This window comes from Labrus mixtus, chromosome 16 (genome assembly GCF_963584025.1).
Source record: "Labrus mixtus chromosome 16, fLabMix1.1, whole genome shotgun sequence".
NCBI classification, from domain to species: Eukaryota; Metazoa; Chordata; class Actinopteri; order Labriformes; family Labridae; genus Labrus; species Labrus mixtus.
In genome coordinates, this window is record NC_083627.1 from 13763096 (window position 1) to 13782876 (window position 19781).

Below are 19781 nucleotides of genomic sequence, written 5' to 3' on the forward strand. Positions count from 1 at the left end.
ACAAAGAAATACAGCAGCAGGAGGAGGAGTGAGGGAGGGAGGAAGGGGGAGGGGGGAGGACCGGGGGAAGGGACAAGCGCTCTGTGAGAACACATCTGTCCAGTTCAGACAGCATGCACGAGTTTGTCTGCAACTTTCTTGTGATTAAAAACAATTAATAACTTTATATTCGACGTCTATGACCTTATCTTTGTTGCGGTGGTATCAAACAGTTGTTGATAACATTAGATTTTTACTAGAATCATATCAAAGTTTAAATTCTGTTGTCATGACGACACCACAAGACATGACAAAGACAGAAGCAGGAAATAGCAGATTCTGTTCAGCCGTGTCAGACTCTGTGCACAGCAGCAGGTTTGTGTGGTCGACAGGAGGGTGAAGTGAACAACTCAAACATTACATATATATATACTGTATATATATATATATATATGTATATATATATATATATATATATATATATATGTATATATATACTGTATATGTGTGTGTGTCCTGAGTCCTGTGTGAGGTCAGAGGAGGCAGCAGAACAGTTTCAGTAACAGTCACAAAGAGAAGGTTTCTAATCAAGTAAACGTCTTCGACTTTTTATGTCAAACACAAGCAGAACATTTCAGAGCCTTAAAGGCACAGGAACGAGACAAATGAACATCTGCTTTTTGTCATCGGTCTGCAGGACAACACAAACTGTCGTATTCATCTCTGCACCAATCAGGATGATACCAATTAGTCATGAGAATATAATAAAATGACGACATACGTAGAAATCTGGATTTGTTATTTCTGGGAGACAGAGTCACAAGTGTTCCTCCGCCTGTCTAAACCTCCACCCACAGAATCTGTCTTGCATGAATACAGAAAGAGCGAGAGGGAGGGGGGGAGAGAGAGAGAGAGAGAGAGAGAGAGAGAGAGAGAGAGAGAGAGCGAGAGAGAGGATGTTTTCTAAAGTGATGAATGTAAATTACTGTAAATTACATTAATACAATAAAGTTTATTTGCAAGCAAAATCCATCAGCCATGTTGCTTTGTTTTTTAATCCATCACATTGGAGTCTGTTCAAAGCACCACAAATGAACAGAGTAGACTGAGCCTCCAATCATCATCACTGTCTTTAGTCTTAGCTTCAGAAGAGTCTTCAGAACTGACCTCAGTCTCTGGTCCTAAATGTCTTTCTGGACCTGGGTCCCTCTCTGGTTCTGCTCCTCCTCAGTCTGGTTTGAATGAAGCTCTGAAGCCTGAACACCAAGACAACCGTGTCTTTTTAACTGACAATGCCAAAAGAATCTTCGGTCACAAACACTGCAGGTGTAGCGTTTCTCCCCTGTGTGACATGACATGTGAAGTGTCAGATTATACTTATGGTTAAATCTTTTCCCGCACTCAGAGCAACTGAAGAGTTTCTCTCCTGCGTGAACCAACATGTGTGATGTCAGTTGCCCTTGTTGGGTACATCTCTTACTGCAGAAAGAGCAGCTGAAGAGTTTCTCTCCTGTGTGAACTAAGATGTGTCTGGTCAGACAATTCTTATTATTAAATCTTTTCCCACACTCAGAGCAGCTGAAGACTTTCTCTCCTGTGTGAATGATCATGTGTCCTGTCAGACTGGTTTTACGGGTAAATCTCTTACCACACTTGGAGCAGCTGAAGGGTTTCTCTACTACCAAAGATCGTCTTCGCTGCTACTTCTTCTTCTTCTTCTTCTTCTTCTTCTTCTTCTTCTTCTTCTTCTTCTTCTTTTCAATTAGCTGGTGGGCACAGGCGGTTGCCGGCTGGCATCCAACTTAAAGACGCATTGTTGCCACATACCGGACTGGAGTGTGAAACAGTGGATTAGCAGGAAAAAAAAAAAAAAAAACTGGTGATGACTGCGTGGCGGCCGCCGGCCGTCCTGGAGTACCGGCCGTTCTGTGATTCTCCAGAACACACAGATGAGCCGCAGCGAGCAGCCGCCGTCTGAACAAACCTGTCACCTCCTGAAATCCGGACATCTGACACACACACACACACACACACAATAAAAGTAAAGCTTTAACTGTCATATTCTTATTATCTACATCCAAGCAGCAACTTCCGGTGTTAGAAAATGAAGCCGATACTGAAGTACAAAATCCTGCAGTTCCTCGAGTGTCCACTAGAGGTGGCTGCAGAAGACCCGGAAGTCACATACACACCCTTTTTTACAGCAGAAATTAACATGTTTACAGCCTGGTTCAACAAACCATAATCTCCATGTTTAGACTTTATCAGTGAGTGGACAAAAAACTTGTAAAGTTACACACAGGTGTGTTCATGTGTACAGATACACACAGGTGTGTTCATGTTTATGTGTAAAGAGCAGCAGACTCCTACATTGATGCTGTCAGGACTCGGCAGTCTGAGATCAGTTTCATGTTTGACTGTAAATTAAACTTAAATATTTAAAAACATGGTCAGGTTATGAAGTGTCCAATCATAAACATAATTTAGGATTTTAGTGTCTCCATAATATAATAAAAAAAACAATGATATGCCAGCGGGTAACACATGCGACACAGAGGAATGAATAAAAAGCACCTTATAGTACAAGATGTCAGAGTTCACGGAAATCAGTAAAAGAGAGCTGGAAAAAAGAAATGTATTTTTTATTGCAATATAAAAGATTCAGTCATGATCTTCATTGGTATCATTACAGTCTAAGTCATCACAATGCTGATTAGATTTAATTCATGAAACACACGATTCACTCTTTAGATGACAGAAATCACAAACAGTCGTCAGGTTCATGAGTATCAGTGGCTCACGGGGGGAGAGGGCTAAACCAGCCCACATGAGAGATTCAATCAGGGAGGTAAAAAAATCTAAATCTGCCTGGCAAGAGATCTGGGATGAAGAGCATGAAGGACGTCATCTTTATCAAACTCAACACAAAGTGGGAGGAGTGAAAACAAGGCGGGAGCAAAAAATCCTAACGAGACGAAGACTCACAGGGTTAAATTACACGACGCACTTCACAGGTAAACATCAGTCAGGTTTGTGTGATCGTGGACAGGAACAGGAAACAGTAGAAGATGTTATTTTGCATCGCCAGAAACATCAAAGGCAGAGAGAAGCTAAAGGAGGAGCTGAGGAAATAATCAGTCTTAAAATGCATTGACTAATGAGGAAGGGGAATATAACACCTTGTTTAAATCTCTAAAAGAAACGGGACTACAAAAAATAACAACTATATGGTTTCTCTCTCGTGTGAGTTTTTGAGTCTCTTGGGGTGCTAACTGAATGTATCAGCACACTCAGAGCAGTGGTTTCTCACCAGTGGTACATTTCATATCACTGACGGAAGTTCTCCAGTCTCAGCTCCAGAAGAGTCTTCAGTCTTGACCTCAGTCGTTGTTCTTAAATGCCTCCCTTGACCTGAGTCCCTCTCTGGTTCTGCTCCTCCACAGGCCTCTCCATTAGCTCCTCTGTCTGCCTCTTTGATTTCCACGGAGCTCTGAAGCACCAACACAGTTATGAAATTTTACCTGGCATAGCCAAGTGAACCTTTTTTCACAAAGCCTGCAGCTGAAGGGTTTCTCTCCTGTGTTCACGACCATGTGTTTTGTCAGACTGCACTTTTGTCTACATTCACTCTTCACAGAGACAGGAGTGAAGGGGAACTTGGCGGTATCAGCCTCCTCCAGTCCTCGAAGCTGTTCTTCCTCCTGACTGCTCCACAGTTCCTCCTGTTCTTCTTTAATGTGTGAGGGCTTAGGGTCCTCCTGGTCCAGACTGGGGCTCCATTCCTGCTGCTCTTCTTTACTCACCACCTGGACGTCTGCAGAAACACACAAAGAGACATCAAATGTTATGGAAAAAAAACAGCCCTTCATGCATTAACTGTTGTTGGCCTGAGGGCCGTGTGTGTAACTCCTTTCTTTGCAGGTTTGTGAAGGATAACTCCGATTCAACGAGAAAAGATACAAAATACAAGAATAATCCTTTTTTTAAGATGCATCTTTTAGGCTTTTTATGCCCCTATTAGAGAGACAGGACAGTGGAGAGAGAGAGAGGGCCATGGAGAGAGAGAGAGAGAGAGCGAGAGAGAGGACGGGGAGAGAGAGAGAGAGAGGACCATGGAGAGAGAGAGAGGGGTGACTTGCGGAAAAAGAGCCAGGGGTTCGAACCTCGGTGGCCCACTTTGAGGACTGTAGCCTCTATACTTCGGTTGCGTTAACAAACCACTAGGCCATCAGTGCCCCCAGAAGATCATTCTGAATTGATTCCACTAGAGGTGTATTTTATCATTTAAAGTATCGGAAGCATTCCACTCCAGAGCAACTAACATATGTCCAGGTCCCAGGCTTCTCCAGGAGCACAGTAACCTCTGCTTGTGTTCACTGTTATTCCCTCACTGTTTTGACAGAACCACAGCTGCAATGATAGGGCTGGCCGTAGACCATGACAACTAAGGTCACTTTATGGAGACCGGCCTTTATCTGGCCTGTTTCCCAGACACGGTGTCTCCACAGATGGAGCACAGGCACACACATGGTGGTGTCACTCAAAGCTTGTAGGCAAAGAATTCATGACCAATGCATCCTAAACGTAGAAGCAACAAACACGCTGTCAACGCTTTGTACCGTAGTGCAACGTAGACAGCGTTCAGGAGTTCTTGATGGACTCAGTCCTCTCCTGCACGCCTCTCTAATGAAACAGAGGAAGTTTATTTAAAGCTTTGGATCATTAATATGGAAAAAAGACTGTCTGGATTTTAAACACGTGTAATAAACACCTTTACAGCCTGCGGCGTCACACCTGAAAAAATGAACTCACTGTTAGCAGGGACATCAGTAGATGAGCACGTGAAGGATGACACGCCAGATCATGTCCTTTTTTGGTGACACATGTTGTAAGTGCTCAGTGATTTGATGGATGACGAGGATGAAGAACGGCTCTAAGTGGAATAAAAAGATCCTCGATTCACAAGCCGTCTCTGTCTGATTGTTTAAGAGCTTTTGCTTCACTACAGAAATGGCGTCACGAACAAACCTGTTTACCAGAGGCCTCTGACCTCCTGCTCCTACAGGAAACCGCTGCTTGACCTCCTGCTTTTCTTTATTTTAGGGAACAGCAAGTGTTTGGTCTTTGTTCTCCAGCCCTCCCCTTTGATCAAATGTATAAAAGTGTTTCCCCTCCGCCTTCTTAGAGCTCTTCCTGCAGACTGCTGGAGTACTCTGTATTGTTTGCTCCTTCTTGCAAGAATAAATCCCAGAATGATAGATCATTGTTCGAGAAGATTTATTTCCGCCTGACACTCAATAACCAGATTCTTCCACGACAAAACTTAAAGTGAAAATTAAATGAGGAAGTCGAGCTCTTTGCTGTGGCGCCCTATATATGAATATACACACTGTCGGGAGAGATGGATGCATGCACAGGAACAATGATTCAATAACGAATATGTCACGATGAAGAACAGAGACGCTGTGTGTGTTAGTGAGCAGTGACAGACAGAAGTCTGATCTTCATGAAGTGATGATGATGATGAACAAATCTGCTCGGTGTAAACGAAGCTGAGGACTGAGAACAGCGTCCAGTAGTCTCTGTTTCCGCTCGCTCTCTTCTCTGGATCGACACAGTTGCTCCTCGTAATCTGCTATCGTTGTTTCAAACACTTCAAAGATCTCTGCAGCAGCCACACTTAGTCTCTGGTTCACTAAAGCTCTCAGCATTTGGACTTCAGACATTTTCACACGATCACAACGACTTCTTGTCCCCGCAGACTCCGTCACCAACTCGGTTTGCTCTCCGTCAAACACTCCCTGGCCCCTGTGTCCCGGTGTTTCGGTCGAACGGGTGACCGTCTTAAATGGTGACTTCCCGCGGTTTCCGTTGACGGCAGAAGATGTTTCAACGAATAATCTCTTTGTGAAGTTTTCCGTCATAGAGTCAGTACTCCTCAGATCATCTTTAACGAAAAACTGAACAAAGAGGAGACAAGGTGACCTATGGGTCACCAGATAACACGGTCACTCGTTACATCGAAACACCGTCCCCTCGTCCACGTGGTGCCGTGTCAGTTTTAATAGGGAGGCTCTGAATGGTCATTCCCGCTGCCGAGTCACTTCTTCAACACAACTACGACTCTCTCTCTCTTTGTGAAGCTAAACAAGCTAATGCTAACAACAACAACATGAAAGGGATTAACGGTACGGCGGTTATTATCTCCGCCTCCGGAAGTCATGTTCGGTATTTTACTATATGGAATACGTCCTGGGATGCTGGTGGCGTAGTGGTTGCTTCACACACAGCATGAGCATAAAATCCCAAAATAAATCTGTGTTCAGATGTTTCATTGGAAAAAAATACTTCAACCTTTATTGACAGTTGTTGTACAGACATGAAACATAAACAAAGCCAGGCGGTGTTCAAATACACCGACACATAAACTGTTCATTTTATTAGAGAAGCACCGTGATAAAATATAAATTAATTTCAGGATGGTCTATGGGTAGAAAATCTCCACGATGCTCCTGCTCCGTCATGTCTTTCCTCCGGCTGTCTTTCCAACCCTCCGGCTGGTTCCCACACGTCTTCTCCCTTTCACATTCGCATAAGCTACTTTGCTAAAACAGAATGTTGCCCTGTTATTGTAGCAGCTGCTTCCCGGACAACATCTCCTGTCAGCTGCTACATGTCACCGTTTCCCTGTGATGAACTTTGTGTGTGTGTGTGTGTGTGTTAATACTGCTCCACGCTCTTCTTCGATTCTGACCTGTGGCTCCTTTCCTGCATGTCATTCCCCACTCTCTCTGTCTTTCTGATTTCTGACTCTATCCACTATCCTATCTCTCCATTAAAGGCACAAAAAGCCCAGAAATAAATCATAAAAATAAAAAAAGACCGGCCCGGGCCTGAGGGGATGGGGGGCCAAGTCACGCCGAGCTCAGGTAGATCCCACCTAAACTCTCTGAGAGCACCAACCTCCACCTGTAAAGGAGCTGGAGCGCAAGATCTTCCTTCTACTTTGCAGGTGTCAAAATGGTTTGATTTTAGATCTCACTCACACACACACACACACCACACACCATACACCGCGCGCGCGCGCACACACACGCACGCACGCACGCACGCACGCACGCACGCACGCACGCACGCACACACACACACACACACACACACACACACACACACACAGCAGCTGAACTGATCACAGGTCAGTGTGTTTCATTAAAGCTGCAGAAATGAGACTCCTTCAGTTTAAGACATCAGCGTCTCACCTCAAACAAAGAGTCCACCTGAGGTGCTCCACAACGATCACTAGAAGTGTTCAAAGAAGCAGTTAAATGTTCGGGGGTGTAACATCGCGGCTGGTTCTTCTCCTCCACAGTCCTCTCCATCAGCTCCTGTCTCCATCTGTTCAGTTTGTCTCTGATGAAGCTGTGAGGGCTGAGCTTCATCATCTTCACTCTTCACAGAGACAGGAGTGAAGGGGAACTTGGTGCTATCAGCCTCCTCCAGTCCTTGAAGCTGTTCTTCCTCCTGACTGCTCCACAGTTCGTGACACTGTGATGACCCCCCTCCACACTTGTGGTTTTTGAACTGATAAAGTCAGGTGAACCTTTTGTCACAGGTGTTGCAGTTGAAGGGTTTCTCCCCTGTGTGTGTTCTCATGTGAAGCTGTAAGTGTTCACAGCGGGAAAAACGTTTGTCACAAAGTGAACATCCGTACGGTTTTTCTCCCGTGTGACATTTCACATGATTCTGCAGATGAGCCTTCTGGGCAAATCTTTTCCCACACACAGAGCAGCAGAAAGGTTTCTCTCCTGTGTGGATTCTCATGTGTGTCTTTAGATTTGAGTTTTGATTGAAACATTTGCCACACTGAGAGCAGCGGAACAGTTTCACATGAGAGTCATACTCGTCATTGTTTAAAAAGTTTGGACCTAAATGTGCTTCCTCGGCCTGTTTCTGTACGAGTCTGTCTTCAGCCTCATGTTCTGAAGAGTCTCCACTCCGGTCCTCAGTCTCTGGGTGGAAAGACCTCTCTGTCTCTGAGCTCACAGCTGGTTCTGCTTCTTCCACAGAGTCTCTAATCTCCTCATTTTGTCTCTGATGAAGCTGTGAGGACTGAGCTTGCTCCTCCTCCTCTTTCACCTCCTCCAGTCCTTGAAGCTGTTCTTCCTCCTGACTGCTCCACAGTTCCTCATGTTCCTCTTTGATGTGTGGGGGCTCAGGGTCCTCCTGGTCCAGACTAGTGCTCCACTCCTGCTGCTCAGGGGGAAGCTCTGCTTTACTCACCAACGGCTGCTGGACATCTGCAGGACGCTCTGAAACACATATAGAGAGAAACTTTGATTTTTAGGGGTCAAACTTTAAGAACAGTCAGCTGTTTGATCGGATGATCAGCTGAGAGGAGATCTGCTTCAGTCTGTCTGAGAACATGGAGAGTAAAATATGAATATCAACACTGAGCACTGATTTCTCTGACTATGACCTTCACCTCCTTCAAGTCTGAAGTGAATGTGGGTCTGCACTATCATTTTCAAATTGCCATTCTAGTAAGGACGCGAGGCGTTAATCAAAAATATGTTCATTATTCATCATAAATGGACATTTAAAAATGTTTTCATCGTTTCCTTCCTGGAGCATTCTGTGAAGGGGGTCTACATGTGGACCTGTTGGAGAATTAACTCAGTCCAACAGACTGGTCAGGATGTAGGTATGTAATACTGTCCATCTTTTATTGTTAATATAAATCAATTTGATTGGGATCATTTATTCATGTGATTAAATAACTCAGATTATTTTACCTGTTTGTTTAGCGTGTATGAGACAGGAGGCGTGCTGGTGAGTTTGCACTAAAAGTTTTCCTCTGAGAGTTTTTGTTGCATGTGCAGCGTCTCTGTGTTCGTGTGTGTGTTCATGTGTTTGTGTAGATGTTGTTCAAACGAAGGAGACTCACACTGAGTCGGTAATAAATGAGAGCACAGGAATAACACTTTCTACCTGAGCATATATATTTTATATTTTTCTCTTTTTATTTGTAAAAAAAAAAAACATTACTTACAGGAAACAGATTTTCTCACTAATATTTACATTTCTGACTGAGTAATAAATATTTGTATTCTTCCCTTGTGGCAGCATACCCTTTTCTTGGTTTAATAAACATCACATGTGAATATTTACTCTCTTCTCCTACTTGAATTGTTGTTTGTTGTTTGAAGATGGATGGCTGAATGTTTGGGCACTGTCAGGTGATGAAGAACAGAGCTGCCGGCAGTGACAGACTTTAAGCTGCAGTTCTGCCCTTCCCCATGATGTGAGGATGAGGATGATGATGATGATGATGATGATGATGAACAAACCTGCTCGGTGTAAACGAAGCTGAGGACTGAGAACAGCGTCCAGTAGTCTTTGTTTCCGCTCGCTCTCTTCTCTGGATCGACACAGTTGCTCCTCGTAATCTGCTATCGTTGTTTCAAACACTTCAAAGATCTCTGCAGCAGCCACACTTAGTCTCTGGTTCACTAAAGCTCTCAGCATTTGGACTTTAGACATTTTCACACGATCACAACGACTTCTTGTCACCAACTCGGTTTGCTCTCCGTCAAACACTCCCTGTGTGTGTATGCAGTTAGCCTGCTAAGCTACCATCAGATGTTTGTAGTGAGAGGAAGGGGAACAGAATAAAGTCCATTCACAACTTGATTCACACATACGGAGGCTCTGAAGGTTCATTCCTGGTGCTCAATCACTCCACACTCCAGAGCTAATGCTAACAACAACAACCCGGAAGTAATTAGCTCCTATAGCATTTCTTCAAAATGTTAACACAAAAAGTGTCAAACAAAAATGTCAACACTGCAATTAACTTGTAAAAGAAAAACCATTCCCTGACACACTCTCTACAGCACATAATGAGGTCTGACAGTTAAAGATGTGCTTTTATTCTGAAGGCCGTAGACGTAAGCAGGATGTAGTGTTTTGGTTTCCGGTTCTCTCTCCTGGTTGACTGGACTTCATCTTCTCGCTGCGGCTCACAGAGACCTGAGAGGACCAACAACAACAACATGTGGATCCGAAGAGGAGCTCCACCGACAAACTCACCTACTGGACGTGATTTTAACACCGGAAATGAAGCTGCACAGAGCAGGTAGCTTCACGTTATTCTGAAAGTCAGAGGGGAAAGTTGTATCATTGTAGGCTGTGTTTAGCAGTTAGCTGTTAGCCCCGGGATAGCTGGGTTAGCTAAAAGAGTTAGCATGGAGCTTCATGCAGAGTGATTCTTCTCCAGCTCCACCTGCACTACCACACCCTTCTTATACATTGCATACTAAAGTAATAATGACATCATAATTTAGTTGAACTAATATCACACTGGAGGTCACGATGCTAATATCAGCTCTGCCGTGATTCAGTCTGGAGATAGTCACAGCTCCAGTCTGATATTACTTTAATACAACCGTTATATAAGAGCAGGAAATAGAGATAACAAGTAAAAATCAACAACTGATTATTTTTTAACTTCACCAACTCAACTAGCTCCACAATTTAGCAACCCAAACATGCTGTTCTCCTGTTGGTAAAGATGAAGATGACAAACTTAAACAGTGCCAACATTTATCGGGTCAAGGCTCGACACGACAAAGGGGCACGCCGGTTGTAGTTTGAAAGGAAAGGAGTCTGAAAACTCTGCCAAGTACTGTAACATGAGCTGGGAGCTTTCCTTTGAGCTAACACTGAGGGGAGTGAAACATTGTTCATTAACATGTGATATCTATTAATGAGACATAGCAGGTTGAAAATCTGCCAATTCTTCCTTTAAGTTTGGTGTCTCATAAACACACGGCTTCCCCTGGTGTCTCTTTTGTGTGTTTCAGTGAAGTCCAGCAGCTGGTGGTGAGTAAAGAAGAGCAGCAGGAGTGGAGCCCCAGTCTGGACCAGGAGGACCCTGAGCCCCCACACATTAAAGAAGAACAGGAGGAACTGTGGAGCAGTCAGGAGGAAGAACAGCTTCAAGGACTGGAGGAGGCTGATACCACCAAGTTCCCCTTCACTCCTGTCTCTGTGAAGAGTGAAGATGATGAAGAGGAAGCTCAGTCCTCACAGCTTCATCAGAGAGAAACTGAACAGATGGAAACAGGAGCTGATGGAGAGGACTGTGGAGGAGCAGAACCAGAGACTGATGACATGACTGAGGACTCTTCTGACCCTGAGACTGAAGACTGGAAGGATGCTGATAGAAAACCCTTTTCCTGCTCTTTGTGTGGTAAAAGATTTGAACATCAAGGAAATCTTAACGTACACATGAGAACACACACAGGAGTAAAACCTTTCAGTTGTTCATTCTGTGGCAAACGGTTTACTCAAAAGGCCGGTCTGGACTATCACCTGAGAACTCACACTGTAGAGGGATCATACAGCTGCTCGATCTGTGCCAAAACATTTAAATATAAAGGAGCCTTGACATGTCACATGGATACTCACACAGGGGTGAAACTGCTCAGCTGCAGTGACTGTGGCAAAAGATTCAGATGTACATCACAGCTCAAAATCCACAAGTGTGTTGGTAAGACGTCCCACCTTCACACAAACCCAAGTAACAAACACAAGACGCCACTGAGCTGCACTGAATGTGATGCAACGTTTCCTAACAATTATCTGCTCGTGACCCACATGAGGATGCACAAAGGCAAGAAACTGTTCACCTGCAAAGTTTGTGGCCAGAAACGTCAGTTTAGTTCCCACCTAGAGATACACATGAGAACCCATACTGGAGAGAAACCATACAGTTGTCCTGTTTGTGATAAAAGGTTTTCACAAAGCGGTATAATGAGGCAACACATGGCCGTCCACTTGGTGGAGAAACCATACAGCTGCTCTGACTGTGGGAGAAGGTTCTTCTGGAAGTTTCAAGTGAAAAAACACAAGTGTCTTGGAAAGTACCAAAGAAGAACTGGATCTCATTGTCAGGACTATAAAGAACCAGGACAGGGAAGGATTTTAAATCCAGACGCAGATTTGAAAGCAGACTGTGATGAAGAGACCAAACCATCTGTTGGAACTGATGACAGTGTTGACATCGAATTTTGGAAAGGCACCAGGAAACATCACCAAGGTTTCACTTATCAGAGAAATAAAAGAGTGTCAGGGAAAGATGGATGTAGTCCTGGCAAGAAATTATCAACTTGTTCTCATGATATAATCCAACCTAAGAAACACTACACTGTTAACATTGATTTATGCAATCAAGCCAAGCAGCTCCACTCAGGTCTGACCTACCTGAAGAATCCAGACGTCTCTCTGGACGGTGCAGAGAGATCCTCCCTCGGCTTCTTTGAGTGTCTTAAATCATCTAAAGACCCTCAGACTCTGCTCTCACACCAGACATGTGATGAGGGAAAACAACCCAATAGTTGTCGGAAAGGATTCACAACAGGAGGCTGTTTGACGAGACACATATCTGTCCAGAAACGACTCGGCTGTATCGTCTGTGAGAAAACATTTATTAAAGAGTCCCAGTTCATTAACCATGTGTGTGTTGGCGAGTCCTCAGAGCAGAATCAGAGCCGGACTGAGGGACCGATAGTAGCCGACAGATCTATCAGCTGCTCTCACTGTGGGGAAGGATTTGTCAGTCAGCACAATCTGCTGGTGCACATGAAAGTTCATACTGAGGAGAATTTAAGTTTCCATATGACATGTCGCACTGCGGAGAAGCCATTCTGCTGCTCGGTGTGTAACACAGGGTTCACTGACTGTGAGTCTTTGGTTATACACATGAGAACCCACACCGGACACACACAGTTCAGCTGCTCAGTTTGTGGTCAAGAATTTGCCTGGAGAAGACTTTTGACAAAACATATGGAGGTCCACACACCTGAGAACATCTGCAGCGGTTCTGTTTGTCACCAAAGACTGTCTGGGCCCTCTGAGTTAGAAAAACTTGAGTGTGTTGGAGGTCCGGCTTCAGAGCTTCATCCAAACCGAAGTGAGGAGAAAAGAGAGACAGGAACAGGAGCTGATGGAGAGGACTGTGGAGGAGACTCAGGTCCAGAGACTGAGGTCAAGACTGAAGACAGTAATAACTGGAAGGCGAGTGGAGAACATCAGTCAGGTTTAAAGTCTCTGAGAAATGATGATGTCTCCCAGAGTTCAGTAACATTTGACTCTGACAGGAAACAAGAATTCTGCTCTGACTCTGATCAAACCTTTGACAACAATCACCTCCTGAAGATCCACAGACATGATCACACAGGAGATAAACTTTTCAATGGATCAGGATGTGAGAACCAGTTAACACAAAGAGGAAGTCTGGGCCAACACATGATGGACCAAAGAGGGGTACACAGAGGGGCCAAGCAGGAGGACACAGAGCCTCCACTTATTAAGGAGGAACAGGAGGAGATCTGGATCGGTCAGGCTGATACCACCAAGTTCCCCTTCACTCCTGTCTCTATGAAGAGTGAAGATGATGAAGAGGAAGCTCAGTCCTCACAGCTTCATCAGAGACAAACTGAACAGATGGAAACAGGAGCTGATGGAGAGGACTGTGGAGGAGAAGAACCAGAGAGGGACTCAGATCCAGAGACACCTTTAGGACCAAAGACTGAGGACAAGACTGAAGACTCTTCTGGAACTGAGGGCAGTGTGGACAGTGACTTTTGGAAAGAGACCAGAGAACGCCCGTCAGGTCTAAGACATGATGAGATCTCTGCCAGTGATTCTGGATTTAATTCAGTCAAGAAAACGTTGATCTGCTTGGCTGATAACGTTTCAGAGACTCTGGACGCTGAGAGCGATGACAGAGACTTTGGGAGAGAAGGAAATAGAAAACCTGAGTCAGAGGTAAACTCTGAAGAGATTCATACTCACAGGAAACCACACAGCTGCTCCGAGTGTGGTAAACGTTTTCACCAAATTTTGAATTTGAAAAACCACATGAGGTTTCACGAAAGAGAGCGATTCCTTTGTTCAGTGTGTGGTCTCAAGTGTCTTTATGTGTCCCACCTGAGGATACACATGAGGACACATACAGGAGAGAAACCATTCGTGTGTCCAGTTTGTGGGAAAAAATATGCCCATAAGGCAAGTATGCATACTCACATGGCTGTACACACTGTAGAAAAAAAACACATCTGTAACGTCTGTGACAGAAGCTTTGCGTGGTATACAGAGCTGAAATACCATCAGTGTGTTGGAGAGTCGTGACACAAGACGACCTTCAGGAGAGAGAGCATGTCGACTCACACCGTAGATGACTGACTCTCCTGTCGGACTGACTCGCATTCTTTCGGACTGACTCTCCTTCTGTCGGACTGACTCGCGTTCTTTCGGACTGACTCCCCTTCTGTCGGACTGACTCGCGTTCTTTCGGACTGACTCCCCTTCTGTCGGACTGACTCGCGTTCTTTCGGACTGACTCGCGTTCTTTCGGACTGACTCCCCTTCTATCGGACTGACTCGCCTTCTTTCGGACTGACTCCCCTTCTGTCGGACTGACTCGCGTTCTTTCGGACTGACTCGCCTTCTTTCGGACTGACTCGCCTTCTTTCGGACTGACTCGCCTTCTGTCGGACTGACTCGCGTTCTTTCGGACTGACTCGCCTTCTTTCGGACTGACTCCCCTTCTGTCAGACTGACTCGTGTTCTTCCGGACTGACTCGCCGTCTGTCGGACTGACTCGTGTTCTTTCGGACTGACTCGCCTTCTGTCGGACTGACTCACGTTCTTTCGGACTGACTCGCCGTCTGTCGGACACTTTTTATCATGACTACTTTGTTGGAGCAACATGTTCTCTGATTGTCAGCTGACAGCGACAGAAATGTTGTTATCTGTCTGACGTCACCAACATGAGACTCAAACATGGAATAAAAAATGTTTCTCCAGCTCTCCGCTCTGAAGTGTTTGTCTTTATTTGGATCTATGATTGAAGCATAAATATGAAGCTTAAAGAAATAGACACATTTTGAACTTGCAATAGGAAGTTCCTCCTGCAGTTGTTCCTGAAAGATGGATGGAGGGAGGGGGGGTGTCTGGAGGAGAGGCATGATTTCATTAGGAGGATGTAGAAATGGAAAACAAAGTGTCAGTGAATGAGTGTTAAGATTATTACGTGCACGGAGCTCACCTATTGGGTGATATGGACGTCGTCTTCCCGCCCACTCGGGGTGAACTCTCCTGAATATTTCCAGCTGCTCTCTCACATCAGCTGACCACAACTTAACGCAGACAGGATACTCGGAGGCTGGCAGGAAGAAGTTCGGGGTTAAAGCCTGGGTGAAATAATCGACCGTTTAGCAACTTCATATTAGATAAGGAGACACTTGGATCCTGAAGGTCGTCCTCAGGTCAATGTGTCCAGAGACAAACAATCATCATCACCTGCGGAACCCAAATAACATGTCCAGTTTGTACTAAGGTCATAAGTTTCTATTTGATGTTTTTGGTGTCTACATGTTTTGATGTGTTGTGGCTGCTCTCTTCCTCTTGGACTGACCTTTAACCTTCCTGCTGCTACGAGGCTCTACCTTTCATTTTGTAAATGTTTAACTAATCCTTAAATATGAACCTTCAGAGAGAGTGTGTCCATTATGGATTGATTGAACCCATATTCAAACATGGAGTCGTCTTGAGGACAGAATCACTTAAAGCTCTTTATTATGAACTCCGTCTTCATGCAGATCTTATAAATCATTCAGTTAATAATCATCTGTTTACAGTTGAATCAGATGTCTCTGAACAGCAGACAGAAATTAAAGCAGATCAGATGGTCTCTCGCTGCGTTCACGTGGTGTGGGACACGTCGGTATAAACAGTTTCTGAGAAATCAAATGAACGTGAACACCTGCTCAAGTAAGATCAACTCGGAAACTTTGTGCACCGACTTGACATCATATTCGCCATCATCATTGCAGGCAAAAGATGTTTAGTTAATGTTAAGATACTTTTGATTAATTCACGTATTGCACATCAACGTTTAGCTCAAACATAACTCATAAGACGTTACACATCTTTGTAGCGTCCACGCTGTTTGTCGTTGTTCAGACTTTACAAACTGAAATCATGTGAACACGCTGAAGTCGGGAGAACGACTTCCAAACTCAAACTTGGACCACCCAAGCAGCACCTGAATGCAGCATAAAACTCCCTGAAGTAAACAAAGACTATCTGCCTCCTGATTGGCTGTGGCTGCTCCAAAGACTCTTTACAGTTTCTAATTGGACGGATGACGACACGGCCTGATGTCGGCTCTGCTCATCGGTTTTTATATTGTTTGTATTTATCACTGAAGGTAAACGATACAGTTTGAAAATAATATGTTGATGTTGACAGTTCAGGAGAAGGACCACGTGAATCCTCCTGAACCATGACAACGTTAGTCCTCCAGAACCAGGACCTGCACATCCACCCAAACTGTTTCTGAAGCTCCATCAGGTCTGCCTGTGGTCTTTAACAGGTGTTCAGTGGTTACTTCCTGCAGTGAGTTCAGATCGAGGTCGCTTCATGTTCTTACTACTGACCCACCTTTTCAAACGGTCTGTACGCTTGTTTGGTCCACAGCAGGGCTTGATTGACAGCTTTCACACCAGCACAAACAAACAGCACTAACTTGTTGAACAGACTCGAGTTCGATGTAACCGAACAAACAGGTGAGGTGTGAACACGCTCTTAGACTCTTTAAGGTTAATATTGCTCCGTCAGTCTTTTTTAACTGCATGTTTAACCTTTTGTCTCTCTATGAAAACAGATCCATGAGTTCAGGATAAAGAGTTAAATGCAGGGATGGTTTTTAATGAGTAACTTCTTATTGAATCCTTTGCCACAGACAGAACATTTATAGAGTTTTTCTCCTGTGTGAATGGTCATGTGCTCCGTCAGATGTACGTTTTGTTTAAAACTTTTCCCACACACTGAGCAGCTAAACGGTTTCTCTCCTGTGTGAATCCTCATGTGTGTCTTCAGATTGCCTTTAAGGCTAAATGTTTTACCGCAGTCAGAGCAGCAAAAGGTTTCCTTAGGGGGAACTTTCTTCCCCGTTTGGCGAAGCTGCGACGGATCCCTGACACACTTGTGGGCCTTGAGCTGAGTGTACCAGGTGAACTTTTTGTCACAAGCACTGCAGCTGAAGCGTTTCTCCTCTGTGTGAACTGACATGTGCAACGTCATTCGTCTTTTATGTGCAAACCTTTTATTGCAAAATGGGCAACTGAAGGGTTTCTCTCCTGTGTGAATTCTGGTGTGAAGCTGCAAAGATCCTTTCTGGCTGAAACTCTTGCCACAAAATGAGCATTCAAATGGTTTCTCTCCAGTGTGAATTCTCATGTGTGCCAGGATGTTTCCGCTGCAGCTGAAATGTTTGTGACAAACAGGGCAGCTGAACGGTTTCTCTCCTGTGTGTGTTCTCATGTGACTCATCAGATGATCCCTGCGACTAAATGTTCTCCCACACTCTGAGCAGCTGAACGACTCTTTGTCGGGGTTAACTCTTTCATCCCCCTCAGAGACGTCTTCATTCTCCACAGAGGTTACACCTGACTGCGGCTCTCTCGTCTCAGCGTCATCACTGACCCCAGGCTCAGGGTCATCATAAGGATGTGATTGGACGGATGTCTCTGAGTCATAGCTTGTGGCTGCTTCTGGTCCCGTGTTAAAGCTGCTTTCCACCGTGTCAGTAATGTTGCATTTGGATTTATTCTTTCCTGTGTGGGTTCTCATGTGTCTGCTAACATCGCCACTATACCTGAAAGTCTTCTTACACACGGAGCAGAGGAAAGGTTTCTCTCCTGTATGAAGTCTCATGTGACTGATTGAATTTCCCTTTTGAGAAAATCTTTTACCGCAAAAGGAGCAGCTGAATGGTTTCTCTCCTGTGTGAATCCTCATGTGTGCATTCAAATGCGGCTTACGACCGAATCTTTGACCACACTCAGAGCAGCTGAAAGATCGCTCCACAGGTTTACAGTCGATGTCTTCAAACAGGACGTCTTTGTTTCTCACAGAGTTCAAACGTGACGCTGACTCTGGGCTCTCCTCCCAGTCACCATCACTGACTTCAGTCTCAGAGGAGTCTTCACTCACAGGTCCTAAATGTGTCTCTGGATCTGAGTCCCTCTCTGGTTCTGATCCTCCACAGTCCTCTCCATCAGCTCCTGTTTCCATCTGTTCAGTTTGTCTCTGATGAAGCTGTGAGGACTGAGCTTCCTCTTCATCATCTTCACTCTTCACAGAGACAGGAGTGAAGGGGAACTTGACGGTATCAGCCTCCTCCAGTCCTTGAAACTGCTCTTCCTCCTGACTGCTCCACAGTTCTTCGTGTTCTTCTTTAATGTGTGGGGGCTCAGGGTCCTCCTGGTCCAGACTGGGAATCCAATCCTGCTGCTCCTCCTCACCAACAATCACTTTTCGGATGTCTGAAGGCAAAGCTGAAATACAGAGAAACACTTAATGTGAACTTTTTGTGTTTAAAAACCTCTGTGGTAAAGATGCTCTGTTAGCCTTTATGAGCACCTGGTGGTTCAACAGCTGAACTGCATTGATGTTGTATTAAAAATGGACGTTACCAGCACAAGAAAACAGAGGAAAAACTCTTCACGGCCTGTTCCTCAAATATCATCAACATGAAACATTAAATAATTGATGTGAAAGGAGCTTTATGTAACTCTGACACCTAGTGTTTAAAATGGGTACTGCAGTCCAAATTCTAAACATTGTAGGGAGCTGTCAAAACGGCCGTGTGGGGGTGCCTTAAAACCGCCCACCTTCTCTGGTCCAAACAAATCCAGAGCATTCAGGACCAGAATCTAAAGTTAGAAGGAGGACATACTGGCTGCTGCATTGTTGTCAGAGAAGCCAGCACTTCAACATAGCATGTTTCCTTAATGTCTGATCATATAGTAAGGTCACTTTATCATTTCACTCACTACACATCATATTCATTGGACCTTTAAGCTCTGGTCCTTCAGCTCTCAGGAACATTCGGTTGTTGTGGATTTTAGCGCCCCCTGTGGACAAAGTGTGTAGTCCCATTCAGAGCTCTGGTAATCTGGATTTGATTACATTTTTAAGTCTGGATCAGGTCAAACTAATCCAGTTTTTGTTGCTGTAACATACAGAAAGATCAGGCTGAGTGTTTACACTGCAGGGGAACCACTTCACCGGGATCAGAACTAAAAGAGGACTATCGTACGCTGAGGTTGGAGGGAAAGAACCGAGGAAGCTGTTCCTGTACGAAAGGAAAGGGAACTAGAAGACCAAAATAATAACATGGACAAAACTTTTTCTAGCATCTATCTGGACTTCAGTCATATTTCAGCCTAACTCTTCACGGCCTGTGGTTTTAGCCGGAGCTAGCTGCGGCTAACAGGCTATGTATGGTGGCTTTAGCTCGGGTTAGCTTAGCATTGTTAGCAGAGCAGTAAACTGGGACACATGTTGGACACACCTGCTCCTCTGGGCTCGTGCTCAGGTGTCAGGTCCTCGTGCAGCAGAGCCAGGTGTCGGTCCATTTCTGCTCCGATCACACACGATCCAACAGACGGGTACTTCTTCTGTGGTGTTTACAGGCGGTCAGCGTCCAAAGTTTACTCTACCGCCAACTACTGGACGGGAAATAAAACTGAAAACAGAAATAAATAAATCCCGTCATATTTATTTATTTTTTATTATAACAAGTTTAATGTTTCTAAAATCTGACTGATCAGTAATGAAGTTTTTTCATGAGCTCAGGAAAAACAAATCAGTCAGTTCCTCCTAAAACAGATTTTTTTATTCAGTTTTCCTGTTGTCCTGACTCCTCTCTTCTTCTGTAGTCCTGAGCA

General features: G+C 44.6%; 4 protein-coding genes across 4 annotated transcripts in view; 2 read left to right on the forward strand and 2 right to left on the reverse strand.

Annotated features, from left to right (window-relative positions):
* Positions 1–48, forward strand: part of LOC132991405 (pro-opiomelanocortin-like) — a 1949-nt gene extending 1901 nt beyond the window's left edge. The window contains exon 3 of the mRNA XM_061060179.1: positions 1–48. This exon is cut by the window's left edge and continues 475 nt beyond it. Within this exon, the coding sequence (XP_060916162.1) occupies positions 1–32 (32 nt within the window). The 3' untranslated portion in view covers positions 33–48.
* A 6995-nt stretch (positions 49–7043) lies between these two features.
* LOC132991402 (zinc finger protein 813-like) lies at positions 7044–9959 on the reverse strand. Its single transcript, XM_061060175.1, has 2 exons — positions 9327–9959; positions 7044–8288 (listed from the first exon to the last, which is right to left on the reverse strand). Exons 1-2 carry the CDS (start codon positions 9517–9519, stop codon positions 7570–7572), a joined length of 912 nt encoding a protein of 303 aa, XP_060916158.1. The 5' UTR covers positions 9520–9959; the 3' UTR covers positions 7044–7569.
* Positions 9960–9969: 10 nt separating this feature from the next.
* On the forward strand, positions 9970–14265 carry LOC132991390 (zinc finger protein 569-like). Its single transcript, XM_061060159.1, has 2 exons — positions 9970–10114; positions 10842–14265. Exons 1-2 carry the CDS (start codon positions 10032–10034, stop codon positions 14170–14172), a joined length of 3414 nt encoding a protein of 1137 aa, XP_060916142.1. The 5' UTR covers positions 9970–10031; the 3' UTR covers positions 14173–14265.
* A 1327-nt stretch (positions 14266–15592) lies between these two features.
* LOC132991396 (gastrula zinc finger protein XlCGF57.1-like) lies at positions 15593–19567 on the reverse strand. The gene is made up of 2 exons (XM_061060169.1): positions 19406–19567; positions 15593–18386 (listed from the first exon to the last, which is right to left on the reverse strand). The coding sequence occupies exons 1-2, from the start codon at positions 19467–19469 to the stop codon at positions 16735–16737; spliced, it is 1716 nt and encodes a 571-aa protein (XP_060916152.1). The 5' UTR covers positions 19470–19567; the 3' UTR covers positions 15593–16734.
* Positions 19568–19781: the final 214 nt, after the last annotated feature.

What these genes read in the sequence shown, in the direction of transcription:
- LOC132991396 (XM_061060169.1), bottom strand. Translation starts at nt 19,469, where the DNA reads ATGGACCGACACCTGGCTCTGCTGCACGAGGACCTGACACCTGAGCAC. An exon ending in GCACGAGCCCAGAGGAGCAG is followed by an intron (nt 18,387 to 19,405) that starts GTGTGTCCAACA and finishes TCTGTATTTCAG; the next exon opens with CTTTGCCTTCAGACATCCGA.
- LOC132991402 (XM_061060175.1), bottom strand. Translation starts at nt 9,519, where the DNA reads ATGTCTAAAGTCCAAATGCTGAGAGCTTTAGTGAACCAGAGACTAAGT. An exon ending in GCTTCGTTTACACCGAGCAG is followed by an intron (nt 8,289 to 9,326) that starts GTTTGTTCATCA and finishes TATGTGTTTCAG; the next exon opens with AGCGTCCTGCAGATGTCCAG.
- LOC132991390 (XM_061060159.1), top strand. Translation starts at nt 10,032, where the DNA reads ATGTGGATCCGAAGAGGAGCTCCACCGACAAACTCACCTACTGGACGT. An exon ending in AATGAAGCTGCACAGAGCAG is followed by an intron (nt 10,115 to 10,841) that starts GTAGCTTCACGT and finishes TGTGTGTTTCAG; the next exon opens with TGAAGTCCAGCAGCTGGTGG.